Source organism: Amblyraja radiata, chromosome 21 (genome assembly GCF_010909765.2).
Source record: "Amblyraja radiata isolate CabotCenter1 chromosome 21, sAmbRad1.1.pri, whole genome shotgun sequence".
Taxonomy (NCBI): domain Eukaryota; kingdom Metazoa; phylum Chordata; class Chondrichthyes; order Rajiformes; family Rajidae; genus Amblyraja; species Amblyraja radiata.
The window spans coordinates 34,163,217-34,179,350 of record NC_045976.1 but is presented as its reverse complement, the minus strand read 5'-3'; the positions used below and the strand labels follow the sequence as shown (position 1 = coordinate 34,179,350).

At 44.1% G+C, this 16,134-nt stretch overlaps 1 protein-coding gene across 1 annotated transcript in view; it reads left to right on the top strand.

The window, feature by feature from the left end:
• Positions 1–16,134, top strand: part of snd1 (staphylococcal nuclease and tudor domain containing 1) — a 778,779-nt gene that overhangs the window by 167,419 nt on the left and 595,226 nt on the right. The window contains exon 12 of the mRNA XM_033040015.1: positions 3,922–4,022. Within this exon, the coding sequence (XP_032895906.1) occupies positions 3,922–4,022 (101 nt within the window). The remainder of the gene's footprint in view (positions 1–3,921; positions 4,023–16,134) is intronic.

The window sequence follows — 16,134 nt, the reverse complement described above, 5'->3', positions numbered from 1 at the left end:
TTGTGGCCTATATCAATTGTACATTTATAGAAAAATAGAAACATAGAAAATATGTGCATGAGGTGGCCATTCGCCCTTCGAGCCAGCACCGCCATTCATGGCTGATCGACCCCAATTAATAACCCGTGCCTGCCTTCTCCCCATATCCCTTGATTCCACTAGCCCCTATAGTAGGAAAAGATTATTTTAAAAAGAAGGAACTCTACACCATCATAGGGAAAAAAACACTTTTTTTTTAATTTTACGAGGTGCCATTATTAATTTGGTTTTCCATAAGAATATTATTGAATCCAATTAGTTTCACTTGGTCATTTTAAAATGCGTTTAATCTTAATTGGTTGAGTTGGTAATTGTACTGGCCACAATGCATATCTAAGCCTTTGATTTCCCCTAAACAGAAATGCTAGAAAAATGATATATGGAGTTTTGTATTCTATCATTTGGATCAGTGCATTTAGTTTCCAGTATACTGCATCATGCAAATTGTGCGGTGCTGAATTAGCGGCTCCGATCATTCATGATAATAACGTTAAATAGGCTGGTAGTCTTTATCTTATTGCTGAAGGTAAGGTTCAGAGCCGTTTAACTGTAACATATTATTAGCATTTCAGCTATCTGGAATTTACATGATTAAAATAAATTGCTTTACATTACTTTCAAAATTAACATTGATCACAAAATTGTAGGATTCTGAAAATGTATGCAGCACCAGAAGTTTAAACAGTGAACAGATAAGAGGACAAGGTGCAGTGATCAGATTGTGCATCATCTGATAGTTGTAGAGTCATAGTTATACAGCAGCCTAACTTGTCCCTGCCACCCATTGTGCTCACCTGCACTAGTCCCATTTACCTGCAATTTGCTCAGATCCTTCTCAGCCTCTTATCCATGTGTCTGTCCAAATGCCGTCTGCTGTCCACTTGTCCACTTCTTCTGGCAGCTCATTCCATATAATCAGCACCCTCTGCGTGGAAAGACTTGCCAGAAGGATCTTTTTCAAAATTTCTCCCCTCACCTTATCTATTACCTTTTGGTTTTAGATGCCCATTTTGGGACAAAGACACTCACTATCCTATCTTTGCCCCTTATGATTTTATAAATCTCTATCACGTCACTCTCGGCCTCCTTCACTACAGAAAAAAACAGTTCCAGCCTATCCATTCTTTCTTTATGACTCAAGGCCTCCAGCTCCGGCAACATCCTTGTGAATCGTTTGTGTACTCTTTAACTTAATCACATCCTTCCTACAGTGTGGCAACCAGAACTGTTCGCAATGCTCCATGTATGGCTATAATAATGTCTTGGACAGATATATCATGATGGAAGTTATGATAGAAATAAATATAATTGTGTGGCTTATCAATAGGATAGACGGTCAGAAACCTTTTCCCAGATTGGAAATGTCAAAGACTATAGGGGCATAACTGGATAGAAGGAATGGGTGACATTTCAGTTTGAGACTAGTCTGAAGAAGGGTCTCGACCCGAAACATCACCCATTCTTTCTATCCAGAGATGCTGCCTGACCCGCTGAGTTACTCCAGCAGTTTGTGTCTATCTTCAGTGTAAACCAGCCACTTCAGTGTAATCCATCAAGTTCCTTGATGATCCCTTTTTTGGAGGTGGTAATTTGACATGGTATACATTTGAATGATGCCATGTGGCAAGGCATTAATTTAAATCAAACTATTTGAAATGGTTTCCCAAACATAAGAGATTCTCGATTTAAAAGATGGGTTTATTGAAAAGAATATGGGTCTGAGTAGTTTCTGCGATTAAGCTCGCTGAAGGGAGCAAAGCGGAATATTGGGAACTATAGTCTAACTTCGGTGGTTGATAAGATTTTAGAGTCCATTATAAAGGATGAGGTTACGGAGTACTTAAAGTTCACTATAAAATAGGCCAAAGTCAGCATGGCTTTGTGAATGGGAGGTCTTGCTGGAATTCTTTGAAAAAGTAAGCAGCAAGACAGACAAAGGAGAGTCAGTAGATGTTGTATACCTTGATTTTCAGAAGGCCTTTGATAAGGTGCAACATGGGAGGCTGCTGTGGGAAATGAGAGCCCATGCTATCAAAGGGCAGATACCAGCATGGATATCAGGTTGGAGGGATGGCAGAAGGCAGAGTGGCAATAAAGAGGGCCTTTTCTGGTTGGCTGCCAGTGACTAGCGGAGTTCTGTAGGACTCTGTGCTGGGGCCGCTGCACTTCACGTTGTATATTAATGATTTGGATGAGGGGCTTTGTGGCCAAGTTTGTGAATGATATGAAAATAGGTGGTGGGGCAGGTAGTGTGGAGAAAGCAGGGACTCTGCAGGAAGACTTGAACACGTTGGGGGAGTTGGCAGAGAGATGGCAGATAGAAGAATCATTTAGAGTGGTCTATTCGGCACAGGAAATCCATCTGTTTTACTGGGATGATCGGAAGGTGGATGTTGGCATGAGGAAGAGTGTCAATTTAGGATATTCAAGGCAGTTGTCTCATGGGAGAATACTTTTTGCGTTCATGTCAAGAGAATGAAAGGGTTGCATAAACCTAGCCCTTTCTTTATCCTTCTAGGTCTGAGGGGAAATAGTTAGATGTTATATAATAAATTAGATGATAATTGATCATTCAGTTTCCACTGGGTTAGCATCTGCGTGACTCAGTGGATATCACAAGGGTAGAAAGAGCTACCAAGAAATGGTGCTATAGCAGCAGACGTTTCTGGTATTCAATCATTCAATGTTTCATGGTTGAGCTGCATCTTACCTCCATTTATCTATATTCAGTCCCTTCACCCAACAACATGGTTTTTTAATTATCCAATTAAGAAAAAACTCAATCAATTTCAAGTTCAAGTTCAAGTGAGTTTATTGTCATGTGTCCCTGTATAGGACAATGAAATTCTTGCTTTGCTTAAGCACACAGAAAATAGTAGGCATTTACTACAAAACAGATAAATGTGTCCATATACCATGATATAAATATATACACACATGAATAAATAAACTGGTAGTGCAAATAACAGAAAGTGGTTGCTAATAATCAGAGTTTTGTCCGAGCCAGGTTTAATAGCCTGATGGCTGAGGGGAAGTAGCTATTCCTGAACCTGGTTGTTGCAGTCTTCAGGCTCCTGTACCTTCTACCTGAAGGTAGCAGGGAGATGAGTGCGTGGCCAGGATGGTGTGGGTCTTTGATGATACTGCCAGCCTTTTTGAGGCAGCGACTGCGATAAATCCCCTCGATGGAAGGAAGGTCAGAGCCGATGATGGACTGGGCAGTGTTTACTACTTTTTGTAGTCTTTTCCTCTCCAGGGCGCTCAAATTGCCGAACCAAGCCACGATGCAACCGGTCAGCATGCTCTCGACTGTGCACCTGTAGAAGTTAGAGAGAGTCTTCCTTGACAATCCGACTCTCCGTAATCTTCTCAGGAAGTAGAGGCACTGATGAGCTTTTTTGATAATTGCGTTAGTGTTCTCGGACCAGGAAAGATCTTCAGAGATGTGCACCCCCAGGAATCAACTTTAAAATTTTGATTTGCTCAACTTTGATATTTTTTGAAGGTTCATTCAGCTTTGTGCTTTCATTAGGTGCTTGAATGTGACGTGTGCCCCCAACTGATGAGTTTATTGCTCAACTCCAAAATTTGATCTTTCAATAACTTATATTGATTACAAACAGTATTTCAGATATCTGTCCTCGCGTTGTGATTTTTATCTGTTTATGACTCAAATGAGATTTAAATATTTGAATTGGGTTTCAAATTTCAAGCATCTTTCTTGATCGGATGCAGCTGAATCTGTGGATTTTCTATATTTTCCTTGATTTATGGTGTTCACTTTCATTTTATCATCTGCTGTGATTTACAAATGCGGCCCCTTGCTGACAGAACTTAGATTGCTTTGATATGCCTTCGTTGATCTCTTCTCTCATTCATTAGGTTAACGTGACAGTGGACTACATCAGGCAAGCGAGCCCAGCTGCGGGTGGAGTCCCAGCTTTTCCTGAACGCACCTGCTCTACGGTCACAATTGGTGGAATGTGAGTAGTAAAGCTGAAGCAGATCTCTGACAACTGTTAATTCTTTATCATTGAGGGAAGATAATAAGATCCCGGGAGACTTGGCTGTTGGCGGAAGAATTTGGCTCATGTAACAGTATCCTAGCATGCAGTTAACTGGATAATATTTCTGGTTGTTTAATTTGTTTTAACTCCATGTAGTCTGGACAGTCGCCAAAAAAAGGGTTATGTTGAGCTGTTTGAGAGGATGGCCGTAGGCGCTGTTGGTTTTATTCCTACAATGCAGTCACAATTGTAAACAAAAAAAGCGTCAATAATTCTGTTTTTATAGAAAACCAATGATTTGGCATCTGCAAAGAGTAATGTGCAGTGATAGAAGTTCTACAAATATCCGTGTTGAATAAATTTGTCATGGTTTATTAATCCAGTCGGGGCTGCCATTGGATTCTTACCCAATTCTCACCCAATGACGCATTCTTACTGCAGATGTCAGCCCTCTGCCTCATTCACCAGAGGGAAGGCAAGACCGCTCTCCATAACTAAAGTCCTCTAATCCAAGCAGCATCATGGTGAATCTGCTCTCCATTCGCTCCAGCAGATCCTTCTTAGTGCGGTTACCAGAACGGCACAAAATCCCCTCAATGCAGTCTAACCAGTGTTTTGGAAAGTTGTGTGGTGCAGCGTGGGCCATTAAGAACAACAGAACAGTACAGGTGCACAACCTTTTATCCGAAGTTCCAAATAACGAAAAGCTCCGAATAGCGGACATTTTTTCGGTCCTTGAAGAAAGGTCCTTGAAGACGTTCACCGAGGGCGGCCCGCAGAGGTGACAGCGGAACCTCCGGTCGGTCCTCGAAGAAAGGGGAACTAAATCCCCATTCATAAAAAAGAAGGTGAGGGTATATTGCGCGGGAGGGTTAATAATTGACAATCTGCTGCTGCTTGCCCGCTGAGTTAAAAAGTTCCCACGGTAGACTCACGATACACAGTGTATCGTGAGTCTTGCGTGGGAACTTTTTAACTCAGCGGGCAGGCAGCAGCAGATTGTCGCTCCCTTCAGTTTCACCCCACCTACACCCCTCTGCTTCCCGGCCATGTGTGTGACCCCTTCCCTCCCCTCTCCAGCTCCCCGCCCATTGCACCGGCGCGGGGGCTTTGCACTGTCTTCACGTCGGCGATGCCAGCAGGTCAGTGCCAGTCACCGGAGACGTCAGGACCAACAGGACACCGACCCCCAGGCCCACTGCAAACACTGAGATCCCAGAGACCCACAGCCAGCAGCAGCCCAGCCCCGTTCCAACTCCAGAGGAACACGCTTCCCGTAGGGACAGAAGCTAATGGTGTGCAAGGTACGTCTTGTTCTTGGGGTTGCGGATGAGGGGGCGCAGCTCGGGCTGTGACGTCTCCGGCCACCCCCGAGCTGAGACTGGGAACTGTGGGGTTGTTTGCAGTACAGTTCCCAGTCTCAGCTCCAGTCCAGGGGGGTGGCCGGAGACGTCAGCACCAACAGGACACCGACTGCAAGCACGGAGATCCCAGAGACTCACAGCCAGCAGCAACTCTAGCCCAGCCCCGCTCCAACTCCAGAGGAACTCGGGTTGCGGATGAGGGGGCGCAGCTCGGGCTGTGGGCGAACTGCCACTTGTCGCTGTAGCGGCCCATCGGGGAGCGGGTTCCTGTTGGTCCTGACGTCTCCGGTCACCCCCCTGGACAGGAGCTGAGAGACGTCAGGACCACCAGAAGCCGCTCCCCGATGGGCCGCTACGGCGACAAGTGGCAGTTCGCCCACAGCCCGAGCTGCGCCCCCTCATCGGGACACCGACCCCCAGGCCCACTGCAAGCACGGAGATCCCAGATCAGCAACTCCAGCCCAGCCCCGCTCCAACTCCAGAGGAACACGCTCCCTGTAGGGGCAGAAGCTGATGGTGTGCAAGGTACGTCTTGTTCTTGGGGTGGCGCAGCTCGGGCTGTGGGCGAACTGCCACTTGTCGCCGTAGCGGCCCATCGGGGAGCGGATTCCTCTGGAGTTGGAGGGACAGGGAGACACAGCGGCTTTTGAGAATGGTGGGCAATCACTTCCAAAGTTCTGCCCACACAGTCAGTACACCTCTCCTACACTTGTCTCCCGCACTAAGATCATCTCGCAGAGAATGATCCCAGCCTAACCCTCCTATTCTCTCCTATTCTGCAAGAAAAAACTACATTGAAGACTCAAACTCGTGATTGAGTAACTGCCGGGATCGAGGCGCAAACTCGCGACCTTGCGGATATGAGCCGAGCACTCTACCACTGAGCCAGCCGTTAAAATCTACGCTAAAAATCTTCCATTCCGAAAGCCGAAAAATTCCAAATTACGAAAAGTGTCTGGACCCAAGGCTTTCGGAAAAAAGGTTGTGCACCTGTACTAGATTATCAACATTTTGAACGTTTACCATTGACCAAAGATTTTGCAGGACCAGCCTTTTAAATACTGTGGCTTCACGAACAGATCAGAAGCTGGATTTCTGGGTTGAGTGACTCGCCACCTGACTTGAATCCTTTCTGGTATCGGCAAGAATCACAAGTGTGGGAATGCTCGTCACTTGCTAATTGGATGTCATTGTTCACTTAATACTCGAGAGGGTCAGTGAACAGCTTGATTGCACCCGCTCCTCCTGCCCACCACCATGACCACTTAACGTCCAAAGTGCTGATTGTATATCAACTTAAAAAATGCTTTTCATCAGCCTGCATCAAACTTGAGACCATTATCATCAAATGTACAAATGCATTTGCTACAATGTTCTGCTCCAATTCCCTCATCTTCTTGACATGGAGATATTGACATTGTTTCTTCACAGCTGAGTCAAAATCCTAGAATTCCTTATCTTCACATGATGCGTGTACCTTCACATCAAAGACAGCAGTGGCTAGGAAACTGGCTTACCAATACCTTGTTAAAAACAATTCTGATTGGGCTTTAACTGCTGACTCTGCCAATTTTTTCTACATTCTACAAGTACATTTAAAAAATGCAATACAGGTTTCTATTGTACAAAATATAAAATGTAATATCTAGTATTGCTGGGTTTTTCCTTTCAGAAGGTGTTGAACCGTCATTGTTGTCACAATACATCTGATGAAAGTACTTCTGCAGGTTCAGGAGCTGTAGTTCTTGGACACAGTGATTGATCACATGTGACTAAAGGGAGAAATTGAAGGCACCCTTTCCCCTTTAGGTAATTGATGTCATTGGCTGCGAGGTGTTGTTAAAGTAGCTATGGCAAGCCATTGTAATGCATTTCAAAGTTGGTACACACTGCAATCACGGTATGATTGTGGAGCGAGTGAATATTTAGGGTGGGTGGGATGCTCATCAAGCTCACCAAGACTGGGGGAATTGTGAGGTGGATCATTGCTATAGAATATTCAGCTTGGGTGGGGACTGCTCTTATAGCTGCAGATTAAATGTGACTGGGCTAGTTATTTTTTGTCAGTCCTGTCCCTACACAGAGAATATTGATCAAAGTGGAGGAAGCAGCGGTAATGTCATTGAATTTTAAATCCCTGCGGCCACATTTAGTTTCATCTTCACAAATGGCACACCTGTATAGTATTATTTGAAAGTCTTGTGCTCAGTTGCTTTATGTAATGTGAAGCCTAGGCTGCAGACAGGCGCTGGACTGTTGTTGACTGTGGTATCTGCAAGCAAGATTTAATTAAAGACCTTGAGAGTGAAAAGTATATATGGTTTGGCAATAAGATTAAAATTTCTAATACTCAAGTTTTCTAAGCCAGGATGTGCTTGTTTCCCTTATTTCATTGAAAATGGATTCTACCTGGACCACTTCATGGACACAACGGCCCCTGACCAAAGATGCGGGGCCTTGAATGTTTTGGGGTTTGTTTTATTGAGGGGAGGTAAAAATGTTAGAATAAGAAAACTTTTCTGGCTGAGTAATCAAGCAATGGCAGGGGGAATTGGCCACAAATATTCAAAAGACTCAAAGGGCTTGACATGGTAAGGGCTGTCAGGGTGATTGAGCAAAAACAAAGAGCAGCAGGAACTCTATCGGGGTCAGTCAGCATCTGTGGAGTGAAATGGGCAAGGGTCAAGAGCATTTAATTGTCATATGTATCAACAGGAAACAATTAAATTCTTGCCTCGTCATAACAGGCAATACACATAAAATACAATGCACATAATAAACAAACAAAAAAAATAATTCATAAATCTGTAACTAGTGTAAAAATAACTCAAAGTCCTTAGTGACAGTCCATAGTTGATAATTGAGGTTAGTTTTGTGAAGAGCCTGATGGTTGTCGGGAAGAAAGTATTCTCGAACCTGGTGGTCACTGTTTTCAGACTCCTCTCAGGATTACACTACATGGCCTTGCCCAGACTTGAAGCGCCAAGTGATCTTCTGTGTCATACAGATTCCATGATTCGGTCTCGAAACTGCCTTTAACTGGAGAAACAACTCCTGAAAACTCTACTTGGCAGGGAATTTCAATGATCACCGGCATTTAAATTGTCAAAGTCTTTGAACAACTCTAAATATGTCAATTCCTAAATAAGTTTCCCAATATCACTACTTGACATCAGATGTAGAGTTACAGTAATAAATGTTCATTATTTGTATCTGTACGCTAGCAGTAATTTGTAAATTTGTTTCTGTTAATAAGATTACAGTAGAAAATACTGCCTTTAATTTTCGATAAACTTTATATTTGAAAATCATCAAGGTTTTTGTGAGTTAATTCATCTTGTTTAAATTGCCTTATTTTAAATACTGTTGTTTAATCATTTACAGCCTATAGTATAGATTAAATTGACAAGCTCATAGTCTATTACAAATTATTTCCTCATGCTCTGAATGAGAATTGAAAACATAATTGAATTTCCATGAGTACAGAACTGACAAATAAATCATTAAGTTACATGTTAATTTGGGGCAGACAAAAATGCTGGAGAATCTCAGCGGGTGAGGCAGCATCAATGGAGCGCAGGAATAGGTAACGTTTCGTGTCAAAACCCTTCTTCAGACTGATGAGGGTGGGCAGATAGAAGAAAGGAAAAGGCGGAGACAGTAGGCTGTGGGAGAGCTGGGAAGGGGATAGGAAGGAGGGAGAAAGCAATTGGAGACCGGAAATTGGAGAAGTCGATGTTCATACCGCTGGGTTGTAACCTGCCCAAACGAAATATGAGCGGCTGCTCCTCCAATTTGCGGTGGGACTCACTCTGGCCAAGGAGGAGGACCAGGACAGAAAGGTCGGATTCGGAATGGGAGGGGAGAGTTGAAGTGCTGGGCCACCGGGAGATTGGTTAGTGCGAACCGAGCGGAGGTGTTGGGCGAAGCGATCGCCAAGCCAATGCTTGGTCTCACCGATGTAGAGCAACTGACACCTAGAGCAGCGGATGCAATAGATGAGGTTGGAGGAGGTGCAGATGAACCTCTGCCGCACCCGGAAAGACTGCTTGAGTTCTTGGATGGAGTCAAGGGGGGAGGTAAATCGACAATTGTAGCATTTCCTGTGGTTGCAAGGGAAAGTACTGGGGAGGGGGTGGTTTGGGTGAGAAGGGACAAATTGACCAGGGAGTAACGGAGGGAGTGGTCTCTGCAGCAAGCGGAAAGGGAGGAGATGGGAAGATGTGGCCACTGGTGGGATTCTGTTGGAGGTGGCGAAAATGTCGGATTATTTGGGGTCGATAGTATTTATTTGGGGTAGATAGTGTTAATTTGGGGTGGACTTTAAAATTCTGTGTTGGGAGGGATTTGTCTCCAAACATTATCTTTAAGTTAACCTCATTAACTTTATTTCCCATTATGCTTCTCCAATATACAAGGCTCTTGGGTTAACCATACTACAAACTTGCTCAATTTTCTTATTTTCTAGAAATCCTTGTATCTCTGTGGGTAACTAACTGTTTAACAGAAATATTGAGTCCATATTTTTATTCAATGTTTGCAATTGATAGAGCTGTTTGAAATATTTGAGAAAATGCACAGATATATCAAATAATATTTTAAGAAAAACTGTGCAGCTGATGGCAATACATTTAATAGTTGGAAGGACGTGGTTGATTATTCATCATCCTCGCTACTGAGTTACTGTGGTAGGAAATTGGTGGAAGTAAACAGGTATTTGGTCAAGCTAAATTAGTCGAAATTGTAAAGGTGCTTGTGACTGTGACCAAGTCTGAGCAGCATTTCAAGGCAGATAAAGCTGCATAAGGATATCATCTGTTTCACTTTCATTCATACCTACAGTACGTGTGTTTTCAGCATATTTTCTGAAAGGTTTTGTCCTTTAATTCAAATGTTAATGTTGAAATTGGAGGAAGCATCCACCAGCTTTTTCCTTGCTCCTTTAAAATATGAGTCAGTGTGGACTCTATACATTAGACTGGGAGGTATGGGACCTGTCACTAAGATATGAACTATAGCCTTTGATTAATTGCTGTCAGTTTGCAGAGTATGGTGCAAAATGTAAACAGAAGTCCCAGAGTCGAGAACCACTTAAAAAAAACTTACAACCAATTAAATAAGGAACAGACATTTACCAATAACTGTGCGATCCACAATAAGCCAATAAAAGCACTTGATTCTGCTTACAATTTATAGATATTTCTACATTTCTATCTTTTTTCTGGTTAGAAATGATTTCCTCTTTCGGTAACTGTTATAGATTTGCTGGCCTGTGCATGTCAATCACAGTGACAGCAACGAACACAAGATTGTAAGTGAACTTGACATTGCTGATTCCCTGTCATGCTTCTTCAACAGATGGTGATATTATTCTGCATGTTTTATTTTCATATTAACTGGGATTCATTTTTTCTGTTCGAGTTTGATATATCATTTAGGTTTGGCTGTTATCCTTTTGAGTTCATGAAAAAAATTGAAGGATGCTTTAGGTATCTATTTGTACCAGACAAAAATTACAAAATAGCTTTCCGAATAAAAAAGAGGAGAGTTTGTGGCACTGAAGCATTTTTCTCTATTTATATCTTGCTAATGAGCAATACATTGTCACCATTGATAAGCTAGCTGTCAGGACCTGAAATAGAAAGATGATTTTTGTTTTTGGTGTAAAATAGTCCCAGAGGATTATTCATCTTTGAACCATGAACTCATCATTCTATTTCAGGTGCAGATCGTGTGCTTTCAATATTCTATTAGGTTGTCAGGAACTGAGAGTATTTGCTTTCAAGCTTGGTGAATTTTATAAAGATTGAGTTACTTTCAAGACTACCAAAGACCATGAGTTGCTGGATGTAATTCTCCAGAGGAATTAAGATATGGACATTTACTTGGCATGTGACAAACTAGGCCAGTTGTGAATGCTCAATGAAAAGAAACTTGAAAGCAATCTCAGAGTTTTGCTTATGTCATAAACTTCTTGTCTGATTATGACTGAAATCAGTGAGTCTTGAATTTAAGAGGCCAAATTTAACAACCCAGAATCATGGATCAAGAACAGAATATTTATCATAATATATATCATATCATATACCTATTAAAAGTCTGATCTTGGATGTGTGAGTGTTTATTTGTGTGTGTGTGTTTGTTAGTGTATAATCATATCTTCTCGAAAAAAATGATGCGCTAACGGTAATATTTTTACATATTCCAGCAGCGATTTTTTTCCGTTGAGTCCAAAATTGCCTCATCTGAAAAATTCATGCTTTATTTCTCAAGTTATTAATGAAAATGTTCAAAAATTTGATAAGACTTTGAAAAAATAACTGCTGTCTTCTTGCTCGCGTGTGGCGTGTCCCCCCCCCCCCTCCCTGATCACTCTCCCCCCCGTACTCGGCCCTGCAGCCGGGAGACGCCAACCGGGAGCGAAGAGCAGGCTATTTTAGACTGGGTATTGAGTAATGAGGAAGGGTTAGTTAGCAGTCTTGTTGTATGTGCCCCCTTGGGCAAGAGTGACCATAATATGGTTGAGTTCTTCATTAGGATGGAGAGTGACATTGTTAATTCAGAAACAATGGTTCTGAACTTAAAGAAAGGTAACTTTGAGGGTATGAGATGTGAATTGGCCAAGATTGACTGGAAATTAATTCTAAAAGGGTTGACGGTGGATATGCAATGGAAGACATTTAAAGACTGCATGGATGAACTACAAAAATTGTTCATCCCAGTTTGGCCAAAGAATAAATCAGGGAAGGTAGTGCATCCGTGGATAACAAGGGAAATCAGGGATAGTATCAAAGCGAAGGATGATGCGTACAAATTAGCCAGAAAAAGCAGCATACCGGAGGACTGGGAGAAATTCAGAGACCAGCAGAGGAGGACAAAGGGCTTAATTAGGAAAGGAAAAATAGATTATGAAAGAAAACTGGCAGGGAACATAAAAACTGACTGCAAAAGTTTTTATAGATATGTGAAAAGAAAGAGATTAGTTAAAATAAATGTAGGTCCCTTGCAGTCAGAAACAGGTGGTTGATCATGGGGAACAAGGATATGGCGGACCAATTGAATAACTACTTTGGTTCCGTCTTCACTAAGGAAGACATAAATAATCTGCCGGAAATAGCAGGGGACCGTGGGTCAAAGGAGTTGGAGGAATTGAGTGAAATCCAGGTTAGCCGGGAAGTGGTGTTGGGTAAATTGAATGGATTAAAGGCCGATAAATCCCCAGGGCCAGATAGGCTGCATCCCAGAGTACTTAAGGAAGTAGCTCCAGAAATAGTGGATGCATTAGTAATAATCTTTCAAAACTCTTTAGATTCTGGAGTAGTTCCTGAGGATTGGCGGGTAGCAAACGTAACCCCACTTTTTAAGAAGGGAGGGAGAGAGAAAATGGGGAATTACAGACCAGTTAGTCTAACATCGGTAGTGGGGAAACTGCTAGAGTCAGTTATTAAAGATGGGATAGCAGCACATTTGGAAAGTGGTGAAATCATTGGACAAAGTCAGCATGGATTTACAAAAGGTAAATCATGTCTGACGAATCTTATAGAATTCTTCGAGGATGTAACTAGTAGCGTGTATAGGGGAGAACCAGTGGATGTGGTGTATCTGGACTTCCAGAAGGCTTTCGACAAGGTCCCACATAAGAGATTAGTATACAAACTTAAAGCACACGGCATTGGGGGTTCAGTATTGATGTGGATAGAGAACTGGATGACAAACAGGAAGCAAAGAGTAGGAGTAAACGGGTCCTTTTCACAATGGCAGGCAGTGACTAGTGGGGTACCGCAAGGCTCAGTGCTGGGACCCCAGCTATTTACAATATATATTAATGATCTGGATTGAGGGAATTGAAGGCAATATCTTCAAGTTTGCGGATGACACTAAGCTGGGGGGCAGGGTTAGCTGTGAGGAGGATGCTCGGTGACTGCAAGGTGACTTGGATAGGCTGGGTGAGTGGGCAAATGTTTGGCTGATGCAGTATAATGTGATAATGTGAGGTTATCCATTTTGGTGGCAAAAACAGGAAAGCAGACTATTATCTAAATGGTGGCCGACTAGGAAAAGGGGAGATGCAGCGAGACCTGGGTGTCATGGTACACCAGTCATTGAAAGTAGGCATGCAGGTGCAGCAGGCAGTGAAGAAAGCGAATGGTATGTTAGCTTTCATAGCAAAAGGATTTGAGTATAGGAGCAGGGAGGTTCTACTGCAGTTGTACAGGGTCTTGGTGAGACCACACCTGGAGTATTGCGTACAGTTTTGGTCTCCAAATCTGAGGAAGGACATTATTGCCATAGAGGGAGTGCAGAGAAGGTTCACCAGACTGATTCCTGGGATGTCAGGACTGTCTTATGAAGAAAGACTGGATAGACTTGGTTTATACTCTCTAGAATTTAGGAGATTGAGAGGGGATCTTATAGAAACGTACAAAATTCTTAAGGGGTTGGACAGGCTAGATGCAGGAAGATTGCTCCCGATGTTGGGGAAGTCCAGGACAAGGGGTCACAGCTTAAGGATAAGGGGGAAATCCTTTAAAACCGAGATGCGAATAACTTTTTTCACACAGAGAGTGGTGAATCTCTGGAACTCTCTGCCACAGAGGGTAGTCGAGGCCAGTTCATTGGCTATATTTAAGAGGGAGTTAGATGTGGCCCTTGTGGCTAAGGGAATCAGAGGGTATGGAGAGAAGGCAGGTACGGGATACTGAGTTGGATGATCAGCCATGATCATATTGAATGGCGGTGCAGGCTCGAAGGGCCGAATGGCCTACTCCTGCACCTAATTTCTATGTTTCTATGTGAAGGTGTATTGCGTTCGGGAACCAGCCCTCCCCTGGGACGGGTGCTTTGGGGGAGCAGACCCAACGGGTCTGCACTTGGTTTAGTAACTATTAAAAGTCTGATCTTGGATGTGGATGTGTTTGTTCGTGTGTGTGTTTGTTTGTTTGTGTATTATCATTTCAAGCTTTATTTCTCAAGTTATTACAAATGTTCAAAAAGTTCAAAAATCTGACAAAACTTTGAATTTAAAATGGACTGTCTTTCGCTGATGACGTCACAATGGGTCTGCTGCGCATGCCGTCTTCCTCGCGCTGCGAGTGACGTCACTCTCCCTCCTCACCCCCCCCCCCCATTATTCAAAAGACGCAGCCGGAGCTGAAGTCGGGCCCTGCACTGAAGCAGCGGAACTCGCAGTCCTTTGGTTGACGCCTGCCTTGCCCGCTCTCGCCCGGCCGGCCCAGGCACGGAAATTACTATCAAAACATGGGGGGGGGGGGGGGGGTAACATAATTTCTTGGCGGCCATGCGCGCATGCGAATGCTTACACACACACACGCGGTGCTTCGGAGGCTTCAGCCGTGGGCCCTGTGGACGGTAATTTTAGCTCAATCCAACGCTAAATCCAGCTCAACTCTGGTTAACCTACAGCCCTGCCTGGACTGACGGGACACCAGTCCGGAGCTAGTACTGCTTCTCCGCGCTGGCTGTAAACCTGGGCCGTCGTTCCCATAAGTCCAGGCAGGGCTGTAGGTTAACTTAGCGGGACAGGCAGAGTTGAGCTAGATTTAGCGCTGCTTCTCTGTGCTGGCTGTGGGCCTGGGGGCACCGCTCCCATCTGACTCCCGACGTCTCTGGCCACCCCCGAGCGTGGGGGGCGAGGAGGCACTCGGGTGGGGACAGGGATGGTCCAGTGGCGGTTCGGCAGTGATTGCGGTGCCAGAGACCCGGGATCGATCCTGGCTGCGGATGAGGCGCAGGTCTGTGTTCAGGGCTGCCGAGAGTGTTTTTCACTTGTGACCCTATGACCTGGGCATGCAATTCAAGCTCCGCTTTATGATCTTTGCTCCACGGAGGTCTCCCTCCTCCAATCACGGCACTCTATCCTTAGTCCCACCCCCCTACTTCCGCCTCTGACCAACACCTCCCTCCTCCAATCATTGCACTGAATTATCATGTCCCCCCCTCTCTCCCCCCCAACACTCTACCCCCACTCTCCCTCTGCCCCTCTCTCTCTCTCTCTCTGCCCTCTACCTCTACCCTCCTCTCTACCCCCTCCCTCTCCCTCTCTAGCCACTCCCCCTCCCTCTCTACCCCCTCTCCCTCTCTAACTGCACCTGCTGCGCAGTTGGGGGCAATGTGCGAGTGGATCGGGCGGGGGATGGGGGAACAGGATAAAATTAATAATATTAATATAATATCAAGGGGGGGGGGGGGTTAGTGTGTGTGTGTGATTCTGCAGGCCGCCCCCCCCCCACCCACAACCGTGCGTTGAGAGGACGGAACCCAACGTGTCCCACTTGGTCGTCTCTTAAAGTTTATCTCCACGGCCTCATCTGCAAAACATCTTTAGATTCCAGCGGAAGTATAATTTTTGAGCCTGTAGATTAATTGGCTGGTCAAGGCAGAACTAATCCTCTTCTGCCTGAATCGAAGATTACATTTCAGCACAGGACTGTGAGGGTATTAGACAATAGACAATAGGTGCAGGAGCAGGCCATTTGGCCCTTCGAGCCAGCACAGCCATTCATTGTGATGATGCCTAATCATATTGTAGGTAATAGATTTCAGGTAACAACATTCAGTTAGCGGGTATTGTGTTCAAGGGTTGAACTGAAAAGCGTGTAACTGTTCAGCAGAGCAATATATCAAACTCAACTCTGGTCTATTGTAAACAGGCTTCCAGAGTTGCATAAGTAATGAAGGACACATTAAAGTTGAAAGAACCTTCG